The sequence below is a fragment of the Montipora foliosa genome, chromosome 13, assembly GCF_036669935.1.
Source record: "Montipora foliosa isolate CH-2021 chromosome 13, ASM3666993v2, whole genome shotgun sequence".
NCBI lineage: Eukaryota > Metazoa > Cnidaria > Anthozoa > Scleractinia > Acroporidae > Montipora > Montipora foliosa.
Window position 1 is genome coordinate 29,172,823 of NC_090881.1, and position 15,000 is coordinate 29,187,822.

Genomic DNA, 15,000 nt, shown 5'->3' on the forward strand with positions numbered 1-15,000 from the left:
AGCCTTCATCACATGTTTGTTCCACACCAACCATGAGAATACAGAAAAAATCTGTTAGCAGTTCTTTTTCATTTGAGTTCAGGGTTTTGTTTGTATTATAATCAGTGGTTTCAACAAGCACCGACAGCTGATGAAAAGTGTTGGCTTCTTCACTTAGAGAAATTGGCTCCTTTTTTCCGTAAACTGAAGTAATTAAAGATGCTGATTCCTTCAAACCAAGATTTAAATTCATTTTGATGATGATAACAGTCAGTTACTCCACTCAAACCAACCATCAACTTCAAATTTTATTTAAACCCTGGTAATGGGTAGACTAGCTCAAATGGTTTGTATGTTCCCTTCTAGTCCTTCCCCATTGCAGTAATTTCTTTTTTCTTCTTTTTCTTTTAGTATGTAGTATATAGTATGTAGTATGAATTGTTTCATCTAATGCAGTGAAAATGGAATAAATGAATAAATGAATGTTCAATGTATGTTTGGTTACTAGTCTGTAATATTGAATGTCAATTTTAATAAGGGATATGGTGGCTGTGTTTATTCGTACACGTTAAGCAAGAGAGTGTAGGTGTTGCGATTATTCTGAAATTACACATACCAACCCATCATGCTCAAAAACTTGTGTTTGGCCTTCTGTTTTGCCTTTTCAGATTCATCTTTTCTAAGATGCGAAATCTTCTTGGTGGGCGAGTGCGACAGATAATAAGTGGTGGTGCACCTTTGTCGGAAGATACTCAGTATTTTATGAATGTATGCTTTTGCTGTCCTGTGGGTCAGGGGTATGGTCTCACTGAAACTTGTGCAGGAGGGACTATCACACAGGGTAAGACTTCAAAACAATTACAGTGAAACTGGTTGTTTGTTTGCATGCCATTTTTATAAGGTACAGAAATAGTATTTGAAGATACAAAAATCATACATGTATGTATTGTTCGCAAAAACATTACCAAGGTGATGAAGATCTTCCAGCAGCCTTTCAAAGTTTCCAACTATCCATTTAGTCTCTCCTCAAGTTCTTGCAGTTGAAGTGTCGTATCTTTGGCTGTCTTTCTAAGTGTTTTTCACTTCCGCACACCTAAAACCTGATTCTGACCTTAGATCACAACTTGAAGTAACTTCTCTGCGCAAAATCAAACAACAACAACATCAGTTCACCAGTGCAGAAGTTGAAGTTGAAGTTGTACAATAATATTTGTTCATTTTACATTTATCACCTTTCATGTGAGACTTCAGAGTGCTTTCTCCTATGCATTCAATGTCGCCTTTAAATTCTTTTACCCAGCTATAGTTTAGATTGCTTAACCATAATGATTGAAGACAGTGCCCATCGCTGATTTGAATTGAAAACGAAGAGAGAAACCAAAATATTTACACGGTGCGAAACACTTAGCCCCTTTACAAGAAACGCATGTGGCGGACAACCCCACAGCTTGGTGCGATGTGCATCAAATTAAGGTGAAGATGAAGTTTCGCTTCATGTATGCCTTTGAGTCTTATTCCTAGAATTTCTCACCGTAATCGCTTATCACTCGGTATTAGTTAGAAATGGCCAAATTTTCCTAGGCAAAATAATTTGATTTCTCAGAAAATGATGTGGCATAAACAAATTTGTGAATTTCAAGGACTTTTCAAGACCTAATAAAGAAATCAAGTACTTTTCAAGGACCTTAAACGAATTCAAGGACTTTCCAAGATTGTACAAACCATGCAAACTTATGATAATTGAAGGGGATACATTGTAGATTTTTTAATTTAAAAATTACTTTTTTCACAGCCTCGCGAATCCTACCCAATGTAGAGTCGTTATGCCGTAAATTTATGTTCATTTTTTGTAAAAATAGAGCTTAAGGTTGTTTTAAACGAATACAAATACTTGACTCTGGGAAGGTAAACACTAGGCAGCAAGTTGAAATTAGAACTTCCAACATCCTCGGAGCAAACTGCCAATCAAAACATCAACATTGCATCACAAAATCGCAATTGAACAACTGGTTTCACTGTAAATTTAAAATCTTGGAGAAGTTCATGGATAAAAGCTGATTCCCTTACAAGTGGTAACCATGTATTGTTTTTCAGTCTTCGTTTACTGGTAGCAAATTGTGGTCACCAAAACTTTCACCTTTCTTTTCTTATAATGAATAAAGGGAAAAATAAAAAAGTGCTGTACTCCCAATCCTAGAAATCAACATTGGCTAATATCTTGTGTGAGAGTGAAGATGTAATCATCTGGCTTCAACTTTCAACTATTTTGGATGCTGCTTACTCTTTATTGAAATTTTGTTCTTGCAGTGTGGGACAGGACAACTGGCCGTGTGGGACCCCCAATTATTTCAACAGAAATCAAGCTTGTTAGTTGGCAGGAAGGTTGGTCACAACTTTGACTTAATTAAAAATTTTACAAATTGCACTCTTTCTCTTTTTTATTAGTTTCTTTGGTGTTGTAGTAAAACTGAGGCATGGTTTGTGTAAGAAAATTTGAACCACAACATACAACATTCCTTTGTCTGAAACAGTATGAACGTTAACTCCTCATGTGCCCAAGGATGCCGCTAGTTAACAAATAAAATTGCGTTGGCCTTAGAGTAAAATCTTTTTAAGTGTCACTCCCAGGAGTCAATGCGGCATGGTTTGTGTAAGAAAATTTGAACCACAACATACAACATTCCTTTGTCTGAAACAGTATGAACGTTAACTCCTCATGTGCCCAAGGATGCCGCTAGTTAACAAATAAAATTGCGTTGGCCTTAGAGTAAAATCTTTTTAAGTGTCACTCTCAGGAGTCAATGCGTTAAGTTTTGCTTTTTGTTTGTTTTCAATAGGAAATTACACCATCAATGACAAACCATATCCCAGAGGAGAGATAGTCATTGGAGGCCCAAGCATATCACTCGGTTACTTCAAAAAACCAGATAAAACAGCTGAAACCTTTGAAGTTGACAGGAATGGCCAGCGCTGGTTTCACTCTGGTGATATTGGGGAACTTCATCCTGATGGATGTCTAAAAATTATTGGTAAAGATTTCTCAAAAATATTTGGTTACCTTATTTAATTTTGGTGCGAAATGAGGTGACAATACTGTTGTTTATTGATATTCCAAAGGAAAGGCTGGTGTTAAAGTTCAACTCCCTATTCAGTGACATCTAAACCTTGTCAGTTTTGTAGAAGGGCTCAAGGCATACATTTTTTACGGATGCCAAGTGCTAAATTTCATTAGAAAATCCATATTTTGCTTCTTTGATTATAGTAGTGACAGTTTAAATCAACCTTTTGTTTTTTGCTGTCATCAATTTCTGCGGGAAAACAGGTTGTAGAGTCTCATCCTGCATAGTGACTTTCCTCCGCTTTGTCGGTTTCTTTTATTAACAATTCAGCAGTTTACACTCCAAGTATGGTTAGGGGAAGTATGAAATGGAACAGCGGTTTAAACTTTGACTTCAAAGTCCATGTCTATGAGAGGTGTAGTAGTTCTCTTGGCTTGGTCTTTTATCAAAAGATATTACTGTAAGGATTAGTCTAAGGTCTTATCCTATATAAAGTGTTTTCAGTCACGTGATCAGTAACCTTGTTTTTCCACCTAAACAAAAACAAAAAATGTTTGCATGGTAATAGAGCTCAATTCCCAGAGGATTAGGTGGGTACACAAACATGGTCGCCGTGACGTAACTCTCATGAGTTAAAACTTATCAGATTAAAGTCAATAATATTGTGTTTCAATTTTAGACCGAAAGAAGGACATAGTGAAGCTTCAAGCTGGAGAATATGTGTCGCTTGGTAAAGTTGAAGCTGCCCTGAGTCTAAGTCAATATATTGAAATAGTGTGCATGTATGCACAGAGTTCACACAGCTATGTTGTGTGCCTGGCTGTGCCACGTCCTAAACAGCTGAGGGCTTTAGCTGTGTCTCTTGGAGTCATCACTGATGACTGGGCTCAATTGTGTGGAAACAAAGCCATCACAGATGCTGTCCTGAAGGATCTACAGGCTATTGGCAAAGCCAGTGAGTATTGCAGATGACGCAGATTAATGCAGATAGCATGGGTTGCCTAAGGATGTCATACTTGCAATATTAATCTTTGCTGCTTAAAACAAATCAACCATAGTGGCACATCTGCTGTATAAGAGATGTGCAACCATGAAACCTCAGAGATTCGATGTTGCCATGCGTTTGTTTAGTTATAGATCACAGATGACATCAAAATATGGTAAGCACAAGAAAGATGCACAGTCGTCGTGCAGGTGTCCACTGTGACCCATTACTGAACAGATGCACTGCAATGTGGATTAATCCATTTTTGTTATTATTATATAATAAAGAAGTAAAACGTTTCTGATGTTATGTAAGTATGTAGTTATGCGGCTGTCGTCTAATAAATCATACATGACAACCAATCAAAATGCATGCATTATTGAGCCTCTTTGTGACACACACAAGAATACCTCATAGTTGTCTTTTCACTCATTTTAGCAATTTAGCCAATATTGATGGTTGATCAATTGATATTAACTTATTTTGGAGTTTTCCATAATGACTAGGACTGGTCCAACCTCGTGTACAGTAGCTTGTTCAGCGATATTTCTGTACTTAGGAAATGTTCTGTCATCCATCTAGTAAACTCTTGTCCAAACAAGTACATCTGTTCCCCAACGTGTGCGTGTGATCACTGTCATGTTCTATCTAAGCTGAAGTGAAAAGCTGCAGCCACTATTGAACATGCTTTTTTCATTTCTGTTTTCATTGCAGTGAAACTTGAAAAGTTTGAGATACCTCAACGCCTAACCTTAGTTTCCGAACAGTGGACCCCAGATACGGAGCTAGTGACAGCATCTCTCAAGCTTAAACGCATGAATATCACAGCTCATTACAGAGAGGTTCTGGATGCTATGTACAGCCATTGAATTGACTCTCTTCTTGTTCTCAGATTATGGAAAAATCAGGGCTTTTATTGAAATTGTTCTAAACTTAAGGAAATCACAAACTGTTAGGTTGACTTATATTCATTGATTATCGTTAAAGCCCCAAGAAGTCTGTCCTTTGCCTTCCTTTCAACAAAAAAATCAGAAAACCAAAACCAAAATTGGATTTCCAAATATTACATCCCTTTGCAGGGTTTAAACTTTGAAATTATCAGGAGGCCACTGCAAGCCAAGTCAAATTATATTGTAATGGCTGGGCATTAATTTTTTGGTCAGATCATTTATTTCAACTGACGTGTGAAAAGTGTACATTGATCAAAACCAAGGCTTTACTAGTTAATCGAGAACAGGAAATGCTGCACAATATTATTGTTGCAGCTGGTATTTAACAAAATAAAAGTTGGAATGAATTAAAGAGTAGAGTTCAATTCTGGGAGGATAACATGTACTTTGGGAATTCAACATGGCAGCTATTTTGAACTTGTATGACAAGGGGGATACATTGGGTGCTGCCAATCATATTATTTTTTTGTAACTATGGATATCCAACATTTTCAGGCTTAAAAAAAAAACTATTGTTCTCTTTATTCAGACTGTAATAATGCTAAGACTAAAATATACATTTATGAGCTGAGTATCATTTTCCTTGTGTGTCTACAATTTGCCGGATCTTTTCTACATCCCCTGGCTGTGTGCCACAGCATCCTCCTGCAACAAACACAAGTTCATGCATTAATAACGTCAAGTTTTCTAACAATGGGGGCAGCCATTGTGAATAAGATCAGGGGCTTTCTAATGTTCATTAATCTGAGCCACATTCTTGTAAACTCAAGTGAAGCTATGATCTTCGCAGTTATGAATGCAATTTTTGCAATTGCGTAGAGAAGCCTGAATAATTAAGGACCTTGCGAGGTCACAGGTTCAAACCCTGTTGAAGTCCTGAATTATTCAGGCTTCTCTACGCAATTGCAAAAATTGCATTCATAATTGCGAAGCTCATAGCTTCACTTGATTTCATATCCGCAGTTCATATATGATTCATTTCATATACCATTTCATCATTGATCCTTGTAAACTGCTTTAAGTATCATGATTGCCTATTGACTTTACTGGACTTGACACTGTCAAGGGATAACCCACGTTCAAAGAACTGGGTTGGCCAAACAAAGGTAAGCAGTAATTTTGCTCTCCCAAATGACTGGAGATTGAGGAGGAAGCTGAAATGAAGCTAAATTTGCAATCTAGTTTTGGGCATGGCCCAGTTGTTCAAAAGGTGGATAATTTTATCCAGTGGATAAGTCACTCCATAAAATATACTTCACATTAAACGTTGGCCAAGGGTTCCCTACACACCTTGACTTACATGTAGATGACTGTGCTTTTAGTCTGCATATTTACAGTTACGAAGGAAAATACTGAAATCTTTTCAGAGATTGAAACTGGTTGATATATATACGTTGTACATCTTATTTGATGCTTTAACATTAAACTATGCGCAGATTCTAGCAATGAGGAAAATGTCCGTGAGTGTTATCTGTTAAAGCATCAAATAAGAGATTTATTATTCCACTACAAAAAAGGTGTTATTTTGCTTCACTTTTATTTTGAGTGAAAAACAGGATAACACCATGATATATTTGAAACCAAACCAGGGATTTGTAAAATATGAACATCAAAACATTCGTCCTTGTCCCAAAAATTTGTCTGGCATAAAAAGCAGCTTTCCACCTCGTTGGACATTTATTGCTGAATTAATACTGAAAATAGGCCTTGGGTTTCCTTCACCCTTTAACACCCAAACCAGCCAGACTTACTATTTTACTCTGTCTAATGCCAGCCGATTTTACTCGTCAATGGGGAACCCCTGGGAGTCAATGGGTTAAGCTTGTGTATACATGTACCTCAATCGATTGACAAACCCTTACATCTACTCAACACTAAAATCCCCTTCCACCTATTACCTCCTGAGAGTGAAACGTCATAGATTTTACTCTAACACCAAACGATCTCACTCATCAATAGGGGACAGTTCAGGAATCAATGGGTTAAATGTAAACATTATTTACTTCTTCAGTGGGGGAACAAAGTTGGGTAGTCAAGGATGACCACTAGCTTACATGTGGGTTGTTTTTGGTATTATATTTTGCATCAAAACATCTCAGCTGTGTTTGTACAATAATCTGCTAGTTGCAATATTGTTCTTGGAAGATAATTATGTTGTGTATCATCAGCCATTTTTGTTTATCAACAATAATATTTATAATGGACTTCTCCAGGATAATTCATCAAAATTATTATTAGGGAACCGGTCAAAACTACTATACTCGAACAGGACCCACCTTTGGGGTAGGGGGGTTCTCAAAGACACCACCTATCTTCGAACTTATCACATGAACATTACCGACAACATTTTATTGGCTTTTAAATTTGAGTTGACAAAGGAATGTTCAGCTAGCAAGAGTCGGCATTACTAGACAAACAAGAAAAGTGAGGTTGGAATCTCACTAAAATTTTTTACTGCTGGATAGAGGGGTGGCTATGCAATATAGACACCATCTTTTGACATTAAGCAAGGGGGGTGCAGATGACACCACTATCTATTTTGTGGTTTGGTGGGTCCTGTTTGAGTGTAGTAGTTTTGACCACTTCCCTTATCACTGCAGTATTGTGACTCTCAATTTACAGAGTTACTTTTAACATCCATATCAACTTGAATTTCATCAGAATTATGCATTGCCAAACTTGCCAATCCAACAAGCACCAGCTTGAATCCATTCCTTGACATAACTACATAGGTGTACATCGGATTCATTCCTTATGCAACCAAAGAAGAAAAGGATGTCAAAAATATGACAGTAAAATAATATTGCTTTTATTGTCATAATTCTGATAAAAGTAAAACTAAATATTTGCCTGTTTTTTAAAGATGTGGTAAAAAGTTGGAAAGTTTTGTGAACATAGGGTCATTAAGTCATTTATCAGCAAGTGTGGCTGGGCCCCGAGTAAGAAAGGTTAGACAGGGGGGCTGTATTTTGTGGTCACTTACTCTCCTTCTTTCCACTCTCCACCACAGTTGGGATAAACAACAAAGGGCAAAGTAATTTTGCCTTTGATGCTCTGCAACAAAGACTACAAAAAAGAACATGATCAGGCCCCAGGTGTTCAAAAAATAGATAATGCTATCCATGGGCTAAATCACGCAATTGGTTTCGCTATGACTTATCCTTTGGATAGTGATTTCTCCCGTGGATAGGGCTATCCATCGTTTGAACAACTGGAGGGAGATCTGATGAAACCATTGACAATCTCCCCTCGACAAATTAATTTTCAGCTTTGGGAAAGATAAGGTAAAAAACTGTCAGCCTGTGATGCTACACTATAGGGTGGCTGTGGTGATGTGTCAATTGAGTGACTACTTGAGTAACCTCCACAACTGCCCTTAAGCTTCAGGAGAGCAGATGCATTCTTGCATGACCCATTTCCTGTGAATACAATGTCCCAAGAATATCAACTGTTAAGAAGGCATCACCAAGTGAAGTTACATGTACCAGTTGACCATTTGGATTGGGGATGGGAAGGGTGGTTCAATTAGAATCCTGAACTAAAGAAAGGACCAAGGGACTATAACAAATCAAATATAAAGAAACGTTTATGGAAGAACACAAATAGAGTTATAAAGGGTAACTTGCTTCAGTTGGAGAAGTGATAACTACTCTTGCAATAGACAAGTGGAAGAGTGTTATCACAGTTCCCGGGACAAGAAAACACTGCAGCAATTATCAGTCTCCAACGCAGCCATTCTTTGTGTCGTCACACAACGCTCCTCACTACACGAAGGGGAGGAGCGTTGCATGATGACACAAAGAAAGGCTGCGTGGGAGACTACACAGCACTGATCACGAGCTGTTTGCAATTCCTTTCTAGACCCTGAAAATCATAAATAATTGATTGACAAATTGAATGCAAACCTTAACAAATAATGGAGAAGTACAATTTACACCTACTGCAACAATCTAAGAAGGGAGAACAGAGATAATTTAATAGATGCATTTTAAGTAAAACAAGAATTATACCAGTAACATACATTTGAATTATTGGCTTACTTGTTTCGAGTGATTCACAGTTTGAACAATGTCACTGAACAACTCTCCATGGCAAGTGTGACTACCATCCTACGATCATTGTAAATGCAATGAAGAGTAAAAGTTGGATACTCTATGATGAAATATGAGAATTGTTGACCACAGCAGGGATCAAAATAGAAAGCAAAAAATTAAGACTTCCTGTTACCTGACATGATAATGTTAGCCAAGCTTTGGCAGTAGGAAATTCCTTGAGAAGCTGAACTAAAGCCTCTGCTTCTTTCTTTGGAGGATACAAAAAGAAAAATTTAAAAAGCTTCCTGATGCTGTTGTGAAGAGCCAGACCTCGAGGCATCTCACAATACACCCAGTCTGAATGAGCCAATAAAACTAATCAGACTGTAAAGAGAAGTTAACGGTCCGTATGGCCCATCAACTTAACATACATGTATGAACTGTGAACATACACTGTATCAATGCATATAAATACTAACTTGTTCTTCAAGGGTGTTATCTGTATATTTCCATGGAGACAGGGTACCTGTTGGTGCAACTAATTATTTCTTTTGACAACCCTAATATAAACTCTCAAAAGTCTACAAAATTGCATAGCAAACTGTGAGCTTCAATAAGTTTCACAGTTAACGGTTTGACTCCTACACAACAATTTGCATAACATTTTTTCGATGAATTGGAGGAGCTCTTTAGTTTCTGCTTAGGGAGAGTTAGAGGAAGCAGAGAATGATATCTCATGATCATTTAACCCACCAGAGCAGGAATGGTCTCAAAGGCAAGAATATCAACTCCAGCATGAAGCAAGGCGTCCACTCTGGGTCTATGCCAGTTCATAAGTTCCTGTCAGAAAAGAACACCCAGTTTCAACCTGTATAAGTGGCTGCTATTCTATCTGTGAATAAATGACCTCAAAGAATGTTTCTTTCACTACACCTTACAGTAGAAGGTAAGTAAGATAGACAATGTTTGATATGTAAATTTCCAGAATTTACCTTTAATGACATTGTATTCACATATTTTCCGGTGTATTCAGACATGTCATGCTGACAAGCTCCATATGGTCCAACTGATCCTGCTATAAAACAACGTTTGTGCTTCCTGGAGCTTGTAAAACGAATGGAAGGAAAGAAATTAACATTAGATTCATCATTTACAAAATAATAATGACCTTCATATATAGGATGAAAGTCTAAGGTGTTTGATGCTCTAGCTTATTGCCAAAAAATTTACTCTGAAGCCTTTACCTGCAAATTTCATTACAGGCCTCATGTGCTATTTTTACAGCGTCGTGGATCACAGCTGTAGCCTTGCTTTTATCAAGTCCACAGTGCTGAATAAGACCCTCAATACTGGCCTAAAAAATAAAACAGAACATTCAATTTCATATCGCCTTGCGGTGTGCAGCTTGGTTTCTATGAATGACTGTAGCTATAAAACTAAATGGCATCCCACCTGGTAAGTGGCAGTTATCAAAACATCAGCTCCACTAAGGAGAAAGCTACAAATGTGCATGGTGCATGAAAGACAAAACAAAAATATTTTTATATCTGAAAAATAAGTAAAATTGGGAGAGGACAAAACGCAGAGCCCTACTCCATGGAGTACCCTATGGACTACCCAAATGGAGTACCCTAAATTAAAATACTATTTCGAATGAGTACTGTTGATCCATGTGTAAGCAGCATCTCAAATAGTGCTTAGTTAAGCCTCAACACCCATTTTAAACACCATTGTTCAACAGTATTTAAGTCTAAGCACCCATTTTAAAAAGGTTAGCTTTCGATTATTGTTGTGATGGCCGATTACTTCATGAAAGCTAACCTTTTTAAAATGGGTTCTTAGACTTAAATACTGTTGAACAATGCTGTTTAAAATGGGTGTTGAGGCTTAAGTAAGCACTATTTGAGATGCTGCTTACACATTGATCAACAGTACTCATAGTATTTTTAGGGTACTCCATTTGGGTAGTCCATAGGGTACTCCATGGAGTAGGGCTCCGCGTTTTGTCCTCTCCCAGTAAAATTTACTCCACACCAAAGGTCCAGTGCAAAATTTATTATGAGTTGTCGTTGCCTTGACTTTGTTGACAATAAACCTTTTAGAATTTCAATTTTACCTTTTATGGACGTTTTTAATGGCGTCCCTATTGTTAACTAAAAGTCTTGCACTCCACAACGGATCGTCCTATACAAAGTTAAATACAGATGAAATAGAGCTTGTGTCTTGGTTTTACAAAACTATCGTTGACATTATGGAAATTTACCTTGATATCAAAACCAGCTCTAACTAATTCTGTTCCCAATGCTCCATCTAAAACAAGAAATTTCTTCCCATCCATTCGAGAAATGAGAAAGGGCAATTGTAAGCAGGCGTTCGTTGGAGGATTGATAGCAGTCTGGAACCAAGTTAGTGATGCATAGAAACGAGGCTAATCCGTTGCCAAAACAAGAGAGGAAGCGCTTGATCCAAAAATTCTCTCAAATTTTAGGATGGTAAGCTGATTTTCTGTCTTTCTCTTTTCGAAACGCAAGATTTGATGGCGTCAATTTTGCTCTTTAACTTGCTGACAGGCTGCCTCAGATGAGCGGTATGCTTTTTTGGCGGAATGGTACGACTCACGGGCTGCACTGATGAGAAAGTATCAGCTTCTTTACTATACTAACGACTCTTCCGTTGAGATGGTAATGTTATCCTGTTTAGTGAATTTTTTATTTTGAATTAAGGCATCTTCATTCACAGAAAGGATGATGTTTTGTGTAAACATGTGCAATGTAGCAGCTTAGTTAATCGGCGTTTCTAAAACGAGGGTAAGGGTAAGACCAAGGGTGAGGGTAATGGGTAAGGATACGAATACAAAAAGAATCCTAAACATGCATAAAAGCTAACCTTAGGCCTAATTAGGCCTAAATAAAAGTTTTTAGGTTTAAGGTTAGCCTTAATGCATGTTTAGGATACTTTCTGTATTCGTACCCTTACCCTTGTTTTAGAAATGCCGCTCAGTTAATAATTAAGCTCAATTGCCCGGGAGTAATTTGTTGATCTTGAAAGAAATGGCTGTATGTTGAAAATAACCAAAAAAACAAACGGTAGATGAGCTTTTTTTATTAATGTAGTCTAATTTAGCTCGCTCTGTAAATTATATAGTTTTTTGAAAAGTCTGTATAAGCATCATCTATAGTTTCATTAGCTAATTAATGCAAAACATTATATATAAAAGTAAAAAAAAAAAAAAAGATTAAAAAGGGGGCGGGATGGCACCAAAGAAATTTGTGCTTAAGAAAAGTAAGAGAAAAAGCAACTGCACTAGTAAGTAAAGTTAAAGGGGCTAGGTCACGCTATTTTAGGTAATTTTGTTTAATTTTGTTAATTATGAACCCTAAACGTCAAATTGGCAGAGCAAGAGTCTTTCATTTGCAAAATCACGGCCACATCACAACTGAGAATGATTTTCCAGCGTTGTAAATGACATTTTGATATAGACTGATATAAATTTGAAAAAAGGTGGGCCGACGTTTTCAAATTTACCCAAATTCAATCCATTTCAATCCTCTCCAGTTTTGTCCTGCCCCATCCATGTCCCTTCTTGGCTTCCCTGTGTTTTGTTAGAGTTCTTCTATAGTTTTGAACAGTTATTTTGATATTTTAGCTAATTCTATGACCATTCCATCAGTGCTGAAATTGCCTAAAATTGCGTGACCTAGCCCCTTTAATTATAATTATCATAGTGTACATAAAAGAAATTGCTTGATCTCTTACTTCGCCTTTAAAAGTTCAATAGTCTGTTGATAATGTGTTTTTTCCTCACTTAACCAATCCATTGGGATGTAGGAAGTAATTTGTTGATCAGAGGCAGTGTGGCCCAGTGGTTAGGGCGCTTGCCTTGAGATCCAGAGATCCGGGTTCAAGACCCGCTCTGACCACTCGTTGAGTTTGATTCTGGTAGTCCCTGTTTCAACTTCCCAGCTGCACTTGTAAATAGCCAACTAGTTTGCCTCGGGCTGGTTGGGATTCTTAACAGTTGTTGTTGTTCTGTTCCGTCATTTCGTTGTGTTTCATTGGCCCTGTAAATTTTTTTGTATGTCCAAGTGTGTTAGGCAATAAAATTCAGCTGATTCAGTTTTTAATTCAATGTTTTTGTTTCTCCTGCTTTGCATTTATCTTCTACTAGTATGACATCAAAAATAGACGTCTTTTTCTTAAACGGTCCCTAATAGATGGCCTTCAACTTCATCATCTCTTCATCGGGGCTATCATTAACATTCACTCTCGTCAGGTAATACAGTACATCGTCAAAATGATAAATCATAAATAATAAGACATATGATCATTTGTCTCACGATGTAGTAGCCTGCACTCAGGCTCTCTGTGCAGTTAATCAGTCAACAGCTTTTGACCATGCACCATTTGATGCACAGAGAGTCTGTATGCAGGCTAACGATGTTACAGTCACGTCGTAGATTGCAACGGTTTAACCACTTACTGCTGGTCTTCTTCAGGCAAGAAGGTTGACTGCTACGTGCTGTGTCAGGGTGGTCTGCTGTGATAGGTGGACTTGATCCTTATTGAACCCTATCATACATGTAGCCAACCACTGTGACACTTGTAGTAGCACGTAACCAGTCAATCGTATTGTCTGAAGAAGACCAGCCATAAGCAGTCAAAACGTCACAATCAACAACCTAATTAAGTGACTACTTATTATTTATTTACCACTGTGACTATGGCTCTTTTACGATAATGATAAATCATTTCTTTGGAGAGAGTATTTGTCAGCTTGTGCCAAAAAAAAAATACTGGTACTGTAACTCTCTGTGATGGGATCCCAGTTATTTGCACTTTCTCCATAATTATGTACTTTAAGTTTTTGATTTGCCATCATTTAGTATGACCAATCCTAGATGAACCTTAAGACTAGCATAAATATGTTTTTGTTTGCAAATTTTGACAGTTAGGATATATTTGTGGCTTATTCAGAAAGAATATCAACTGAAAATCATTAGAAAAATCAAGGTGAAATTGCCACCTTGGAGAATTGAATTAGATATTCAAAACTATTGGACAAACAGATTAGTCCTTCAAGATCTCCTGTGTGAACTGGGCTTCATGGTATTCCACTATACATGTATATCCCTTAATTTAATTAAAATTTAATATATGTATCTACCATACTAAGCTGGCTGTACTTTGATTTCAGTTAACAATAACAGACTATGCTGACCAACGCACCTCAAACCTTTTGAAAAACAAAAATGAGAAGTGAGTCATTATAACTTTATAGAACTGTTAAAAAAACTGTTTAGAAAATGAGTGTGTGAGTGTTTTTAACATTGTGTAACTTTGGGTTCTTGATTCTTCATTTGACAGACATTTATAGGCTTGCTAACTTGCAGTTATGATTGATTGATTGTTTTATTTTGTTAGAACATTAGCTATGATTAAGCCTGATGCTGTCTCACAGATGGGTAAGTCACTATTTTACTGAATGTATCATTAAGGAAGAGCATTTAGCTTGAATGTGAATGTCCACTGCGATTAAGCATACTTTTCTTTGGACAGCCTTTTCGTGCCATGTCTGAAGAAAAGTATGCCTGATCGCAGGTTATCCTTTCAAGAATGGATAATTTAACCTGCTGCTAACATCTGTATTGCATGCTGATGTACATGTTAACTCTCAATAATACAATCATTTTTACAGGGAGTATAATTGACATGATCCATCAAGAAGGCTTCCATATATGTCAAGCAAAGATGGTCAGGCTTTCATTGTGAGTTTATTGTTCTGTCATGTGGTTCCAAAATTAATTTTCTTATTGGTCTTTCACATTTTTACATACTGTACAATCCTGTAATTTAGAGACTTGGCATCAAAGTTTTATGCTGAACACAGAGGAATGCCATTTTTCAAGTAAGTTCTATTCACTGACAGAAACAGCTAAATTATATGACTTTCTTGTTTATGGGTAACATTTAACCCTTTCACCACTGGTGGCCCC

The 15,000-nt window shown here is 37.1% G+C and overlaps 3 protein-coding genes across 8 annotated transcripts in view; 2 read left to right on the top strand and 1 right to left on the bottom strand.

Moving 5' to 3' along the window:
- The window catches only part of LOC137983167 (long-chain-fatty-acid--CoA ligase 4-like), a 15,482-nt gene extending 9,927 nt beyond the window's left edge, over positions 1–5,555 (top strand). Inside the window, exons 9-13 of the mRNA XM_068830341.1 lie at positions 648–820; positions 2,287–2,361; positions 2,817–3,008; positions 3,718–3,993; positions 4,738–5,555. Of these exons, the coding sequence (XP_068686442.1) occupies positions 648–820; positions 2,287–2,361; positions 2,817–3,008; positions 3,718–3,993; positions 4,738–4,892 (871 nt within the window). The 3' untranslated portion in view covers positions 4,893–5,555. The remainder of the gene's footprint in view (positions 1–647; positions 821–2,286; positions 2,362–2,816; positions 3,009–3,717; positions 3,994–4,737) is intronic.
- On the bottom strand, positions 5,480–11,383 carry LOC137983170 (homocysteine S-methyltransferase YbgG-like). Of its 6 annotated transcripts, none has more exons than XM_068830343.1 (12): positions 11,271–11,383; positions 11,124–11,191; positions 10,460–10,505; positions 10,252–10,361; positions 10,000–10,111; positions 9,761–9,847; positions 9,201–9,275; positions 9,014–9,082; positions 8,879–8,923; positions 7,957–8,039; positions 7,657–7,724; positions 5,480–5,618 (listed from the first exon to the last, which is right to left on the bottom strand). In XM_068830343.1, exons 1-12 carry the CDS (start codon positions 11,343–11,345, stop codon positions 5,548–5,550), a joined length of 909 nt encoding a protein of 302 aa, XP_068686444.1. In that variant the 5' UTR covers positions 11,346–11,383; the 3' UTR covers positions 5,480–5,547. The 6 variants fall into 6 exon arrangements, with proteins under 6 accessions (XP_068686444.1, XP_068686446.1, XP_068686445.1 ...); XM_068830345.1 differs by having other exon boundaries at positions 7,602–7,724; XM_068830344.1 differs by lacking the exon at positions 8,879–8,923.
- Positions 11,384–11,423: 40 nt separating this feature from the next.
- LOC137983169 (nucleoside diphosphate kinase homolog 7-like) overlaps positions 11,424–15,000 on the top strand; it is a 16,315-nt gene continuing 12,738 nt past the window's right edge. Inside the window, exons 1-7 of the mRNA XM_068830342.1 lie at positions 11,424–11,499; positions 11,578–11,688; positions 13,176–13,280; positions 14,202–14,263; positions 14,429–14,469; positions 14,703–14,772; positions 14,862–14,912. Of these exons, the coding sequence (XP_068686443.1) occupies positions 11,497–11,499; positions 11,578–11,688; positions 13,176–13,280; positions 14,202–14,263; positions 14,429–14,469; positions 14,703–14,772; positions 14,862–14,912 (443 nt within the window). The 5' untranslated portion in view covers positions 11,424–11,496. The remainder of the gene's footprint in view (positions 11,500–11,577; positions 11,689–13,175; positions 13,281–14,201; positions 14,264–14,428; positions 14,470–14,702; positions 14,773–14,861; positions 14,913–15,000) is intronic.